Source organism: Pseudorasbora parva, chromosome 22 (assembly GCF_024679245.1).
Source record: "Pseudorasbora parva isolate DD20220531a chromosome 22, ASM2467924v1, whole genome shotgun sequence".
In the NCBI taxonomy this organism is placed as follows: domain Eukaryota; kingdom Metazoa; phylum Chordata; class Actinopteri; order Cypriniformes; family Gobionidae; genus Pseudorasbora; species Pseudorasbora parva.
In genome coordinates, this window is record NC_090193.1 from 1,310,807 (window position 1) to 1,327,500 (window position 16,694).

Sequence of the window (16,694 nt, forward strand, 5' to 3'; positions counted from 1 at the left end):
ATTTAAATAAACGAATATTCAATTTTTATGAGCCCAAATATTCGAATACAATATTTTGGGAAAATGCCCATCCCTAATTTTTATTCAAAACCGTGATTTTATAAATAATATAATCGCGGCAAAACATCAAATTTGAGTCTGTCTTCAGTGTGTGATGCTTTAATTTCGTCTTTAATCAGTGTCAGTGTTCCTGGACTCCTGAAACGCCGCCGTCTTGAGTTAACCAACACGTCACAATATTCGTCATAATAATTAATGCGCAGAATAAAGGGGCGGGGCCTGGTTTAGTTAGTTAGTTAGTTAGTTGGTTGTGTGTTGAGACTGCCGGTTATGGTAAGGGGCGGAGCATTTCCCAAATGCCAACCACAACAAACCACTCCAGCCGACCAATCAGAGCACATTGTGCTTTTCAGAAGGCGGGGCTTCAGGAACTAAACAGAGTTACTGACAGACTGGGAAGAGAGGAGCCGCAACACTGGAGAATATGAGGAATAATCAACATTACCTGCTCTGGTAGAGCCAGAAAACAACATCAAAGGCGTAATATGGACTCTTTGAGTTGTGTAGATTATAAATGCCACAGACCTGTAAGGGAACCTTCTCATTAGCAGTCTATACTTTTAATATTTGACCTAATCTCCCTAATGCATCAGGACAGCCATCGGATTTCATAGGGAATAATCCACGGCAGCCTGTGTGTTCCTGCTGGGAACTTGGAGACGGAGTCTTTCTCATGCATCCATGGCCAGCCAAACGGAGAGCCAGTCCAGTGTGGTTAGGGTTTATTAAATAATGTTTTTCTGCTAACTTTTATATATGTGTATATATATACACACACAAACATACGAGTGGCTCATTTGTGTTTGGATTATAATTTGTCAAAGCAAGTTAGCCAAACGGCTTCAAACTGATTACACACAGTGTGGTGCGGATCCAAACTCTGAAACTGCCATTTACCTCTTTGGATGCTCCTTTTAAAACCCGAGCCAGAAATAATCAACGTGCCAACATGTTTTAGCCGCTTCAGTAACTACATTTAACATTTACAAAGGGGGAGTAGACGTATTCATTAAGACATATAAATGTAACGCTAGTTTAAAAACATCTCACGCTATTAATAAAGCGGCTAGAAGCGTGTGTGATATTGAGCCGCGCGTATCCGACGAAGCAACATTTCCACAGAGCTGCCTGTTTGTATCCTGTGGTTCTGCCTTCCTAGCCTTGATTTCTCCCAGATGTTTCCTGTATCTTTGCGTGGCAAACTTCCAGTGACTTAAAGGAGAAATCTTCCTGCCAAGATCTGTGGTGGAATCGTGAGGTTTTGCTGCACGGCTATGAAATGCAATTATGAGAAAATTCTCCTAGTTTTATTGGCCTGCATCCGTGACTAAAGTGAGTCTTGTAGAGTTCACATCACTAATATAAAGTGTGGAGCAAGACGGCCCACCTCGATCGCGCTGCGTCAGGTTCTGGTCTAGAGATGGCTGTTGAAGTGCTACATATGGTTTTCTGGGGGACTGTTAGACAAAGTGCCTTAAATGTGGTCAGCTTTCTCCAGTACTGTCACGACGGAGAAACAGTGTGAAAACGTTCTCGGCGATCAAGTGTTTTTAACCAACTTATCTTCACTAGGGTTGGGTACCGAAGGCGACATTAACGTTGAAACTAAAGTTTACTGATTCACATTAATTTAATCGATATCTAAGAACGCATCTGGTGATATAGACTAGGGCTGCCACTAACGGCTATTTTTAAAATGATTAATCTTTCAACTAATTTATCGGTTAATTTATCTACTAATTGATCAGTTAATCTATTGACTAATGTATGGATTGATCTATCGACTAATTTATTGTCTAATTTATCAGTTGATCTATCGACTGATCTATCAGTTAATCGACTAATTTATCGGTTAATCTCTGCGAATTTATCGGTAATCTATCAATTAATTTATTGGTTAATATATTGACAAATTTATCGGTTAATTTATCAGTGAATATCGGTTAATCTATCGACTTATTTATTGGTTAATATATCAATGAATTTATCAGTTGATCTATCGACTAAATTATCATTTAATGTTTTGACTAATTTATCGGTTAATATATCAATGAATATCGGTTAATCTATCGACTTATTTATCGGTTAATAAATCAATGAATTTATCGGTTGATCTATCGACTAATTTATCAATTGATGTTTTGACTAATTTATGGGTTAATCTATCTACTAATTTATTGGTTAATCTTTTGACTAATTTAGCAATTCATCTATTAACTAAATTATCGGTTAATCTATCTACTAATTTATCACAATTTTCAACAATTTTACTTAAACATATAATTTAACTTATAACTTTGGCCTTCAGTAGTGTACTATAAAAATGATAAATGTAAACAAGCCCTTGACAAAATGTAAAACTAAAAGGTAGAAATTTGTAAACCAATTTCTAAAATACCTCAATGCCGATACTGAATCGATACCATGGCAAAAAACTGTAAAAATAATTTAATATGACAGAATTTATTATTCAATACCCTAAAAACTCACTTGGCCAGCATGTTCCCGCCTGCTTTTTGACCCCCCCCCCCCTTATTTATAAATAATTATATAAGAAGAATAACTATAGATGCCAGTGTAAACATCCTTACAGAGAATTTTGCAACAATCACATTATCAATCATGTTAACATTTACTAACCTTTCACTGTTCTCAACAGGATGACCAAAAACGTATTTCATGATACGAGTAATTTAATATATTTTAAATGCAATTTTATAATTACAAAATAGATATTTAATTACGATGTTTAATATTTAATTAATGACAAAAACAGTGCTTTACACCTACGGTTGATATTTACTATTATATTGAGCTAAAACATCAAAACACAGCAGAGCCACATGTGCTGTAGATTCACGCTATTCAGAATCCCAAATAACAAGGCTGTTTCCCGGAGCTAGCGTCTGAAAGCACTCGTGGAATATTGCCAGAGTGTTTGGCTCCCAATAGCAGGAGCTGAAAGGCCTGTTTGCTTTCAAAGGATCTTTGGGTGAAGAGGCTTTCAGCAGGTCTTTCTGAATATGATTCGGCTTCTCTTAGATCTGACCTCACTGATAATAATATGATGCCTGAAGTCAGTCACATCCCTGTCAGGGCTCCACATTAACCCTCACAAGTTCATTTTTTGAAGGGACAAGTGCAAGAGAATTTGTCTGACAGTACAAGTGGCTGAATAAAAGGTAAAAACCAAAAAATATCTAGGGAATCACCAAAATGCAATAGCGATTATGCGTTAATTTAGTGTAAGTGGCGATCGATAGTGGATGATAATATATAATTTAGTATAATAACCTGAATGTAACAAGGTTGAGCTGTTGACGGTCGCACCGTCTCTCGGGGTAAAAACACAACAAATGAGCCGCGCTCACACAGAAGTTCGTAAAGTGTAGTTTTTATATTTATAACAACATATGATACAGTTAAACATCAAACGAGCAAGAGTGCAGTTTTCCTGAATACCACCACTATTGAACATTAAACATATGACGGCTCCATAAACAATTGATTAACATTTAGTCACTTACATTTTAGATGCAATATTGACTGTTTTTGTTCTATTTCAGCAGCAAAAATAGTTCCAAACAGCAGAAACATAATGCGTCTCACAGCAACTGTGTGTGCGTGTGTTTGTGTGTGTGTGTGTGTGTGTTACTGAACGATTCAGTGTTTGAATGAATCGGTTGAATCAAAGATTCAATAACCTGTTCGTAAATGACTGCCACGACTCAATGACTCACCTGCTGTCACCTGCTGGTGGTTTAGTTTCATGTTTAAACATCCTTTCCAACTTTTTTCTTATTTATATATTCCAAAAATATTTAAAACAGTCTCATAACATGATTTAATGCAGTGGTAATGTTTGGGTGTAAATTATTTAATTTGATTGGTAACAGCCCTATAGTGTCTTTATTCTACTTTTATTTATTGCTCAGATTTAAGAATCAAAAAATAAAGCTGAAGCATAGCCTATATTTAATAAGATTAGGTGGGAAATGCCCTTTATAAATGGTAAAGATATCAGAAATATGCAGATTTAAAATGTCAAAGACATTTTAAACACCGGTGAGAATACTGCTTCAGAATAAATTGTATTTGCAACACACACACAACATTTTTTTCCGATTGTATGGATCACAGATGTGCAACCAAGCAACTTTCTGATGTTTACATGGCAAATCCATATGTCCGAAATTCCTGATCGTGTTGATTCATTTTTTTTAAATGTCTGGATTTTACCTGCTGTAAGACTCCACACCTAAAAGTTTGATGCTATGAAGTTCACATGTAACAATGTTAGAGATGCACTCATCAACCGGACAGGGATCGGATTCGGCTGATTTTTCCACATGCCTCACATAATAAATTTGTCAAATTTTGGATGAATAAATCAAAAGTAGGTCCGTATTATGTCACATTGCGATATGGACGGGTGTGTGAATATTAAACCGCAACAATATTTGAATATGATTCCAACATGTTCTCTTTGTGTGTGTGTGTGTGTGTGTGTGTGTGTGTGTGTGTGTGTGTGTGTGTGCTTGTTTTTGTGACATATGAGGACCCAAATGTGTATAATGCCATGGGTATGACACAGGTATTACAGGAGAGGGTGAAATATGAGGACATTACCCATGGCCCCACTTTACAAAAGGCTTATAAATCACACAGGAGGAGTTTTTATGAGAAAGTAAAAATGCAGAATGTTTCCTGTGATGGGTAGGTTTAGGGGCAGTGTGTGTGTGTGTGTGTGTGATGGGTAGGTTTAGGGGTAAAGGCAGTGTGTGTGTGTGTGTGTAGGCGGATAGAAAAGACTGTTTCTACGGTATAAATCCACTATGCCTAAGGAATCCCCGCATTTCACAAAAACAAACGTGTGTGTGTGAGAATTAATTTGCAAAAAAATTCACCCCCTCACAGTCGTCATGAAGTGCACAATTAGCCATATAGACCAAAACCACTTTTTGTACCAGGCTGTAAGTGTGTTTTTCTGCTGTAAAGTTGGGCATTTTAACACGAGGGGCCTTTTGGAGCCTGTCTCTGGTGGCCAGTCCATGAACTGCAGTTTAATCACTTACGTGTTGGACTGTGGGAGGTTCTGCTTGGATGTTACTCAATATCAATAACAGACACACACATGTAAAGCAATGTTATATATGTAGCCTCCCCGTCCATGTTTTGCAGTGAAAGTTGATCTCGCTGAGGAAGGAGTTGTGAAGGAGTAGTTTCTGACTGGTTTAGTTATTGTGAGGTCAGTAATTTCCGGTATACGCAACAGTTTACTTTCAGATGCTTTGCTTGCCAATTTCGTTGCCAAGAAACAGACAATTTCAAGGATCGCAGCCCACACAGCTGAGCCTCGGCGAAATCCAGCATTTATCCTCCCCAAAGGTGGGCCGCGGTCACCAAAACTGAGGCTACGCATTCTGCTTTGAAAGCATTTCCTTCAAATACCTGATTAGAGTTCCACTCGCTCTTCTCTAGTGAAGGGTATTAAGTTCTCTTCCTGTGAAGCACAGATGAAGCTTTTGAATAGTGTGCACTTGGCCCCTCGCTGGGCCTCCGCGCTGTTGGCAACAGGAGTGTGTGTGTGTGTGTGTGTGTGTGTGTGTGTGTGTGTGTGTGTGTGTGTGTGTGTGTGTGTGTGTGTGTGTGTGTGTGTGTGTGTGTGTGTGTGTGTGTGTGTGTGTGTGTGTGTGTGTGTGTGAGGCCGATCCTCCGGAAGGGTGGAATAGCGCTTCTGGGCTTTGCTGCATGTGTGTCTATTCTTTTAAGAGGGAAAAGAAAAACAGGAAAGGAGGTCGGGAGTGAGGAAAAGAGCCTTTTGTAACGAGCGATCTAAGCTAATCTCGATCAAATGAAACATAACTTTATTTAAAATAATAGATTTCTTAAGTCTTAATTTGAGCATCTACAAGTTAAGGCCTTAAACATGTCTTAGATTGGATCAGAAAGTCTTATCAGGGCCGTAGGATTTCTGTGATGTGGAAAATGTGGACAGAATTGGCTGTGTAATGTGGAATGACACAGGTCGCATTTTGGATGAATAAATCAAAAGTAGGTCTGACACTTAAAGGGCCAGTTCACCCATTAATGAGAATCATGTCATAATTTACCCATGGAAAACCCAGAATTTGGTTACAAAATAAATAAATAATTTAACCAAATTATTATAATCAGTAATTTATTAAACGTTTTTCATGATTTCAATGAATTAGAAATGCTTATTGACTAATACAATTTTACCATTAAAATAGAAAACACAATTCTTAATTTTAGTTTTCTAGTACAAACATCAGAACATCCTTAAAATCAAGATTCATTAACGACAGCAAAGTGAAGAAATCAAGTCTTGTGTTCTGAAGAACTGAACAAATGAAGAGAGTTTGAGCTTAAAACAAGAGCAAATATCAGCATTGGGTCTGAACATCACAATCCGCGAGAATTAGTTTTTGTGCGCATAAAAACTAAATAGCGACTTATATAGTGATGGCCGATTTAAAAACAAAGATTCAAACCGTTATGAATCAGTGAATCGATTCATGATTCGGATCGTGAGTCAAACTGCTGAATCACGTGACTCTGGCGATCTGAATCATGAATTGATTCACTGACTCATAACGGTTCGAAGCTTTGTTCTGAAATCGGCCCAACACTCTATAAGTCGTTATTTAGTGTTTTTGCGCACTAACTCTATTCTGGCCTCTTCATCAATGATAGTAGAGCCGCTGTAGTGAGATGGGCTTTGTAACGACGTCTTTAGTGCCTTTATGGGTCTTGAGAGAGGAAATGACATTGGTGTCAATGAAGGCCTTTCTGAGCCATCGGATTTCAACACTAATATCTTCATCTGTGTGTGAAGATGAGCGGAGGTCTGACGGCTGGCCAACCACAGGAGGAATTAATCACACTATTTACATTACAGGCTGAACTAACCCTTAAATGTACCTTCATAAGTCCTGCAGAAACCGTTATTTGCTGAGCACACTAAGCGAATACTTCTTTCTATCAAGTCATCTCCTCTTATCAGGTCATTGTGAATGCTTGCAGGAGGTGCGTAGCTTTTGCCATTGCCAGGCCGCTGAAGGCAGCATTAATAGCTCCACTTGTTTGTCGTTTTACTGATCTAGTAAATGCATCTTGATTTAAGAATTGTTAGATATTTAGACTGGAAACAAGATAAAATGGCTGAGTAAGAAGAGCATTTTTTGCTCTTCTCTCAGAGCATCTGACAGGGCAATCTGCTTTAAACTATACAGGTTAACTATATCCAGTTATTTTAAAGCCCTTCATATAAAGGAATTTTCAAAACTTTATTTTTTTTTTTTTTGCAGCGTAGCTCTGCTTGTTTGTGTCGTTGGACGCCTCAGTACAATCCCTCCTTTGTTTCTCCTGCAGAGGAAAGCCTGCCAATGGAGAGTACCGCAAGGACCCCCGGGAGCGCAGCCGCAGCCCCATCGAGCGCATCGCCGCCCCCAGCATGAGCTTCGTCGGTGGGCATCTTTACGCCCACATGCCCAGCCTGGCCATGGACCAGCCCCTCGCACTGACCAAAAACATGGACGCCAGCCGCACCGTCGCCATCTCACCCACTGTCAGCCCTGTGGAGCGCCAGCAGGTGACTACTCCATACACTCACACTATTTATTTATTTATTTTCAACTCCTTTCTGGTTCATCTTTGTTACTTATCAAAACTTGTATTGTTTTTTATGTCATGCTTGACCACAAATGCATTTTGCATTGCCTACACTGCAAAAAATGCCCTTATTTAGTTTTTTTTGGTTTTGTTTCCAGTCCAAACATCTAAAAATTCTTACATAAAGATGCATTAACTAGATAAGTAAAATGACACAAGATATTTTGGTAACACTTAAGTTTAAGGTTCCGTTATTAACTAGTGTCTTATAATCATGCATATTACTAGGATATTGTCTGTTTATCAGCACTTCTAAAGCTCATATTAATGCCTTATTCTGCATGAGCTTATTCTACATCCCTTAATCCGACCCAATACCTAAACTTAAACGCTACAAAAACTACCGTACTAACTATTAATAAGCAGTAAATTAGGAGATTATTGGCAGCCATTGACTACTATAGTATTTTATGATGAGATCTGCTTGGTTACAAACATTCTTTCAAATATCTAGGGCCAAAGAAATCAGTTTTATTTTTTCCCAAATAAATAATATTTCTGGACTCCCAATCGCTATCGGCCGATAATGGATCTCATGCTGACGTCTCATCAATACGTCTCTTAAAGGACAGCTCCGGTGAGAAATGACCCTTGGGGTGATTAACAGATGGTCAGCGAGTAGATCGTTCTCTGGGATGCGTTTTCATGAAATCGAATGTAAAGAGTTTACAAACACTTAACACATCTCTAAACACAGATTAGCTTATAGCGCTTGTCTACGGGGCACAGGGTAAGTGTAATTAAACCGCTAGTTAATACCACTAACAAGACTCAACATAGCCTCACACTAACACGGCAGCATAATGAGGGTCCCTACATGCAAACCGAAGCATTGAGAACTTTGTAAGAGTACAAACAGTTTAATAAGCCAAAGGTGACAAGGATCGCAAACCCCATCAGAAATGCAGAATAAAACCTGGGAAAACCAAGATCAGTCAGCTCAGTATGCTCTAGACTTTTCATATTATGAAGATAAATCTAAAAACTTGCTCATCTGGTGTGTGTGTGTGTGTGCAGAATCGACCCTCCGTGATCACATGTGCCCCAGCGAACAACCGCAACTGTAACCTCACCCACTGCACCGTCTCTCATAATGGCTGCTCTCCCGGCTTGGCTTCAAGCTATCGCAGACCCTCCAACTGTGAGTAAAACCTCAAGATCATCTTCACACCAGTAAACATGCTTCCTGTTCTCCGGAGCCATGTCCTTTACAGAGCATCACACTGCAAAAAAGGCTTTTCTTACTCAGTATTTTTGTGTTGTTTCTAGTCCAAACCTCAACAAGAAGCATTTACTAGACAAGCAAAAGTAATTGTGTTGTTTGGGGAAAATATGTCAAAATTAAAAGAGTTTTTGCTTAAAATGAGATAAATAATCTTAATTCAAACAGAAAACTAGATTATTTTTTATCTTATTTTAAGCAAAAACTCTTCATTTAGAGTTTTTTGTTCCCAAAACAAGACTTTTTAAGAATTTTTAGATGTTTGGACTAGAAACAAGAGAAAACTACTGAGTAAGAGGAGCATTTTCTGCAGTGTAGATGAAAGGCTGGGCACTGGCACACATTTCACAAGCGTTTAATTCCGTATCGATTAGTGTCGATATACAGTCAAACACACATTTCTCATTTAGTTTAGAAAATGGTAATACAATATGACAAACTCAGATTTAGAACAAATAGAGTGCCGGAGTTGTGACGTCACTTTGTAGCCAAACGCGGAAGTGAGTTAGCATTTTAGCACTCCCGGTTCCCTCGCTCTAAAGTCTACGGGTTTTTGCTAAATCGCCTGAAATAAGGTCTGTGGTTAACAAAGCCTCTAAATATTTTCACGTTTTGATCTATGACATAAAACACACTCGTTCGAACCGGCTTGTGATTTTTTTAAAACTTTATTGTGTCTTAAAAACGGCGGTTGCTAACAAGTTGCTAAAAGGGACTACATCCTTTGGCCGGGACTTTAGACGTCATCGTGACAAACGGGAGATCTCACCAGCCCGCGCTTCAGTCACTTTTGAATTCTGTAAGTAAATGTTTAATAAAAATAAAAAAACTAGCCTGCGTTTCAGCCTCACGTTCTTACCTTTCAGTTAATATACATAAAGTTATATATTTAGTCCTTTCAAATAGTAGTTTCCAAATATTGCTGTACACAGAAATCTGTGATATTAAGGTAACCGATCACCAGTTCTTCATTTCTGTGGAGAGACTGTAGTGTTTTGTCCGAGATGGAAGCACAAGCCGTCGAATGAAAGCTGCGCTGATCTACATGTCCAGATCTACAGTGCTTCTCTCCTCGATTATGATCAATCGTCTGAGGAAAATGACATACGATTGTAAATTGATACGGCTATAGCTCACGTCATTCGTGCTTCTGAGGTGGTAAAAGCACGTTTTTCTGGCGAATTAGCAAACATAGAATCAAACATAATACAGTGAAAGATAAACTTTAAAGTCTATTTGGGGCACGATGATGAGGCATAATAGCCTAATCTTAATCACAAAGACAATAATATTAAGCTTTATATAAACTAACAAAATAATAAAGGAATAAATAAAACATTAACAAACGAGAAAACAAATCTCAGAGAGGCGCATAAACTCAATTAGGCCATATTTCTCATGAAGAAGTGGATAAGTGTTCATCCGCAGCGCAGGTCATAATGAGCGAACGTGTTTGTTAAATAAAGTTTGAGGAAGCGTGATGATGACGTCGATCCGCGACTGTGTGCTGTAGTCCGTTTATAGCCTACCGTTAGCATCTTATATCTGACGGCTTTATGTAGGCTTCAAGCGGTGTACATGTTGGATTCACTTGTGAAGATTATCTTGATAGACTAAACGTGTAAGGGTCGTAACTCTTTGTTGAACACAGATCTTATTTTTTGCGGTTGTCCAACAGTCTGTGGGGAAAATGCATCGGCTTTTGATCGAGGGAACCCATCGCTGCTAACTTCCAGGTTGGCCTACAAAGAGACGTCATGACTTCGGCACTATTCATCTTGATAATGTCAGATAACTTTGATAGAAAGTGATGTAATGGATCAACCAATCAGCTGTTAGATTTAAGAACACGATTAGATAATACGAGTTTAGCTCAACCAATGACCAAGCAATGCTTCATTGTTTCATAATAACAGTTATAATGTTATTAATTATGTTATGTGCAGTTAAGGAGGTCTGTGGTGTAGTTTGGGGCCGGTGTAAAGAGTGTGTTAGTGGTGAGCCTGTGCTAATCCGGCTTTCCCTGTGCCGCAGCTAACACCGCCTGCGACCCAATCATCGATGAGCATTTCCGCCGCAGTCTGGGCAAGAACTACAAGGAGCCCGAGCCCGTCACAAACTCGGTGTCCATCACCGGCTCGGTGGACGACCACTTCGCCAAAGCTCTGGGGGAGGCGTGGCTTCAGATCAAAGCCAAGGGCGGGTCCTCCGGAAGCCCAGACTCCTCCCCCAACGGCCACACGGCCAATCACAGCCACTCCCCGTCCCTCGTGTCCTGAAGAGCGTCCCGGCGAATACCAGTTCTTCCACTTTCAGCCGCTTCACTCTCGAAGCCACCGCGCATGATTTAGCAGAGCTCATGTATAGCTATGTACATAAGAGGAGGTGCTCGTTTTAACGTCTCTTCAATTCTATTGTTTTTGTTTGCTAGTATAGTTTTTAGCGTGGCTGTTGCATTATGGGATGCCCGTACCTTTTTTTTAAAAACAAAACCGCATCATTGAGCAGGAAACCTTTGGGTTTTTAAGATCAAAATCAGCCAGGCGCTTATCTAACCATCTGCCTCAGATACCAAAGAAACCGCTGATGTTACCCAGAAGCCATTTTGTCTCACACACACTCTCCCGGTTGTCTCTCTCTCACACACACACACACACTCTCCCGATTGTACCCTGCATGTGTATACTTGAAACGGAAGGCCTGGGCTGATTTTGCACTATGGATGGATGGAGGCTCGGATGTTCAGAAGACGCGAGGGTGATGATGGCACAGACAGGAAGTGATGCGCTTCAGCAGGAAGTGCTTGTCTGTTTTCGGCCTGCTTCAGACTTTTCTCTCAACTGGACGTGGGCATTCGTGTCGTTTCGGATTGGTTTCCCCAGGCACTGTGGTTTTAGTAGAGTAGATGGTTTAAGGGTAAACTAGTGCATGTTTTTAAAATAGCTGGTATCTATTATTGTGTAGACATTTCAATCGTAATCCTTTTAGCCTTTCTTCTTCTTCAGATTTTATTTTTGTCAGTAACAGTCCTAGATAAACTTACTGCTGGTACAGTTGTACTCCATATTATTATTTTCTATTCAATATTCATTGTGGTAGCTGCCAGATACAAGAGAAAATCAGCCTCCGGACAGGCCATCTATATATATCTATATATATCAGCGGTTGGTTGTGTGTTATTAATCCGTGGTACAGATGCTGTCGCTTTGCATGACTGAAAAAGCAGCATTAGCAGCTATGGACAGGTCAACTGAAGCGTTGACAATCTGCCGGAAAAACGTCAAGCTAGTTCCCTGTGTGTGTGTGTGTGTGTTGTTCTTCCTCTTATTCTGCTTTCAGCTGTCGGGCCTGTGCCGAAACACACACATTCCTCCAATAGGAGCGCGGTCGATCTTTCAGGCTGACGAGAGGTTGCAGGAGACGCTTGCGCTCGTCCTTACATTCCATCAGATATGGCTAAACTCTCACACACACACACACACACACGTTTGTTTTTGTGAAATTTGAGGACATTCTATAGGCGTAATGGTTTTCATACTGTACAAACCGTATTGTCTATCCCCTAACACTGCCCCTAAACCTACCCATCACACACACACACTGCCCCTAAACCTACCCATCACACACACACACACACACACACACACACACACACACACACACACACACACACACACACACACACACACACACACACACACAGCCCCTAAACTTACCCATCACACACACAAACTCTGCCTCTGCCCCTGCCCCTAAACTCTCGCTCTCACACACACAAACACACACACCACCTAAACTTACCCATCACACACACACACACACACTGCCCCTAAACCTACCCATCTCAGGAAACACTCTGCATTTTTACTTTCTCATAAAAACTCCTCCTGTGTGATTTATAAGCCTTTTGTAAAGTGGGGCCATGGGTAATGTCCTCATATTTCACCCTCTCCTGTAATACCTGTGTCATACCCATGGCATTATACACATTTGAGTCCTCATATGTCACAAAAACAAGCACACACACACACTTCTGAAGTGCTTCTTCACGGATCGTCGACTGTGATCTCATCGCTCCTTTTGCATGACGTTGTCGAGACCGTTCAGGCGTCCATCACACACATTTCTCCACCAGTTTTCCGTCACACACACATTTCTCAATCAGTTTTCCATCACACACATTTCTCCACCTGTTTTCCATCACACACATTTCTCCATCAGTTTTCCGTCACACACACATTTCTCCACCCGTTTTCCATCACACACATTTCTCCATAAGTTTTCCATCTCACACACACATTTCTCGTCCCGTTTTCCATCACACACACATTTCTCCACCAGTTTTCCATCACACACACATTTCTCCACCAGTTTTCCGTCACACACACATTTCTCCACCAGTTTTCCGTCACACACACATTTCTCCACCAGTTTTCCGTCACACACACATTTCTCCACCCGTTTTCCGTCACACACTCATTTCTCCACCCGTTTTCCATCACACACATTTCTCCACCCGTTTTCCATCACACACATTTCTCCACCCGTTTTCCATCACACACATTTCTCCACCCGTTTTCCATCACACACATTTCTCCATAAGTTTTCCGTCACACACACATTTCGCCACCGTTTTCCGTCACACACACATTTCGCCACCGTTTTCCGTCACACACACATTTCGCCACCGTTTTCCGTCACACACACGTTTCTCGACCCGTTTTCCGGGTGGGAAGCTTCCTCTCTGCTTGTGACACACATTAGCCTACGCGCTGCGCTGTAGGTAAATCACTTAACGAAAAACAAAAAAAAGTTTTTATATAGGAAACTATAAGACCATCATTACGCTGTGCGTAACGAATGTACAGAGAAAAAAAATCGTAGGTATTTTTTGAGGAACAATTAATTTGTTAATGATATGTAGCTATTTAATTTTTCCCTTGTCCTTTTATTGTAATCATGCTTTTTTTTCCGAGGAAAAAAGTTGATCTTTTTTGTTAGTAGGTTTTGTCTGTTAAAGTGCAGGAACACACAGTTATTCTATGAAAACACTGCGTTAGTGTAATAGCCACTTGTGTATTATTTCCGAAGGCTACTGAGCAGAGTCTCGACACACAACTGTCTCTGGAGACAAGTGAACAAACTCCGATATAATGGGATTTGAGCAACAATATTTTCTATTTGATGTGCGCTTCCAGGAGAACGACGACACGAAACCAACCTTCACCGCACCTCGAGTGTACTTCTTAATGATGTGTAAATCTGTATTATACCCTCATTTCATGGCCTTGTTTCTCCTTGGAATAAAACAAACTTTTGGCAGGCCATTGTTTTGTACTTTTAAGTAGCCTCAATGAACAATAAAGTGCTCTTAAACCACAGCCGTGACTTCTGCTCATATTTTCCAGAAAGGATGAATCTGAAGTACTTTAAAAACTGGGGATGACAGGAGTTATGAAGGTACGTTTAAGAGAATTTAAGGAATAAATTAAAGGGAAGATACGCCAGTATGTGAATGAGTATTAGAGACAATCGAGTTATCAGCAGATCTCCTTTAGTTTGACATTAGTGATGTCATGATTAAAACGAATACAAATCTCTGCCAGTGTGTGTGTGATGTTCAGATCCAATCATCCAAAATGCTCTTCTTACTCAGTATTTTTGTCTTGTTTCTAGTCCAAACATCTAAAAATTCTTACATTAAGAAACATTTACTAGATGAACTAAAGTAATCATCTTGTTTTGGGGAAAATAACTCAAAATGAGAGTTTTTGCTTAAAATAAGATAAATAATCTGCCAGTGGGGGGAGAAAAATTATTATTAAAACAAGATTATTTTTCTCTTATTTTAAGCAAAAACTCTTCATTTAGAGTTATTTTTCCCCAAAACAAGACAATTACTTTTGCTTGTCTAGTAAATGTTTCTTAATGTAATTTTTTTTAGATATTTGGACTAGAAACAAGACAAAAATACTGAGTAAGTCATTTTTTGCAGTGTTGTTTTAAGCTCAAACTCTTCATTTGTTCAGTTTCTCGAAACACAAGACTTGATTTCTTCACTTTACTGTCATTAATGACTCTTGATTTAAGGGTCAAGGTGTTGATTATGAACACATTTGCAGATATTTGCTCTTGTTTCAATCATAAAATCACAAGATTTCTGATCTTAAACTTTAAGTCATCTTCTGTACGATTAAACTAATGGAGATGTGTTGAGGATTGTGTTCTCATACTCTGAAGAGTCACTAACACATTACAGAACATGACGTGTTTTCTTTAAGTGATCTGAAAAACGTCTTAAATGTTTATTATTGTAAATGATAATTGCAATTAATTTATATAATATAGCCTACATTTTATCTGTTTATCATATAAAGCCACCAAGAACGGCTCCATTCATTTTGGCTCAATAGCGCCACCTACAAAATTTCAATTAAGCCCCATTCGCACTACATTTCACGTACAGGTGTTACATTCGGTAACCCAACACCTGCAGAAAAGACCATTGGAGCGAAATCTGAAAACTAACAGGAAGTGAGATATTTAGAGTTTTATCCGCACAATGTTTGGCATTTCCAGAGGTTTTACTTTAACGAACACCTCCTAGAGATTTAATCAGATCATCATATTAGGTCAGGCTAATCTAAAGGCCTTTGTGATGTTAAACTGTGAAGATCTTGAGTTTTCGCTGAAAGGCGTGTCTGTGACGGCCTCACAAAGCCTGATGTTTCGCTGATGAAACGGACATACAGTATATCATCTACAATGATTATCGCCCCAACTCATGTAATAAAGTAGCAGTTGTTAGGACAGATTTTAAGTATCAATGCCGCTTAAAAAGACACACTCTAATCCTGTTTACCTGAAATAGGTTTGAGTTTACGGACCTGTTTCAAGTCCAGGATGAGCGTCGAAGAACCAAACCCATCATGCCAAATCAGCATCAGTCAAACCCCGCTGAGTTAGCTGCGTACCTGAAATGAACATTCGGAGAACACCGCAATCTTGGTAAATGCAGGACGTGGAAGCAACTCAGAGACTGAACACAAGCAAATATTACCTCAGAATGGATTCCTGTTAATATAGTCCATGTTTATTGTGTGAGAAGACAGATGCAGAACAGATGGGAGTTATGGTACACACTACAAAAAAACGCATTTTACTTAGTATTTTTGTCTTGTTTCTAGTAAAATATTCTTACATTAAGACACATTTACTAGACAAGTACAAATTACTGGCTTGTTTTGGGAAAAAATAACTCAAAATGAAGAGAGTTTTTGCTTAAAATAAGATAAATAATCTGCCAATGGGGTGAGAAAAATATTGTTGCTTTCTGCTTAAATTAAGATTATTTCTCTCACCCCATTGGCAGATTATTTATCTTATTTTAAGCAAAAACTCTCTTCATTTTGAGTTATTTTCCCCCAAAACACGACAATTACTTTTGCTTGTCTAGTAAATCTTGTTTTAAGAATTTTTTGATATTTTGACTAGAAACAAGACAGAAATACCAAGAGTCAGAAGAGCATTTTTTGCAGTGCTCATCTGTGTTCCTGATAACACTGATCCAGGAGCCCTGAAGGAAAGACCCCGTCCTAAACCATCTGATAATGTCAACCAACATTAGTACAGTTACAAATCAATGCTGATGGGACAACGGACACCCAAAATCATTCACTCATGTTCTATATGAACACTGCAAAAACTGCTCTTCTCA

The 16,694-nt window shown here is 39.3% G+C and overlaps 1 protein-coding gene across 2 annotated transcripts in view; it reads left to right on the forward strand.

Moving 5' to 3' along the window:
• vgll4b (vestigial-like family member 4b) overlaps positions 1 to 11,456 on the forward strand; it is an 81,407-nt gene extending 69,951 nt beyond the window's left edge. For both annotated transcript variants that reach the window (XM_067432017.1, XM_067432016.1), the window contains 3 exons: positions 7,456 to 7,675; positions 8,773 to 8,896; positions 11,012 to 11,456. In XM_067432017.1, the coding sequence (XP_067288118.1) occupies positions 7,456 to 7,675; positions 8,773 to 8,896; positions 11,012 to 11,256 (589 nt within the window). In that variant the 3' untranslated portion in view covers positions 11,257 to 11,456. The remainder of the gene's footprint in view (positions 1 to 7,455; positions 7,676 to 8,772; positions 8,897 to 11,011) is intronic.
• The last annotated feature ends 5,238 nt before the right edge of the window (positions 11,457 to 16,694 follow it).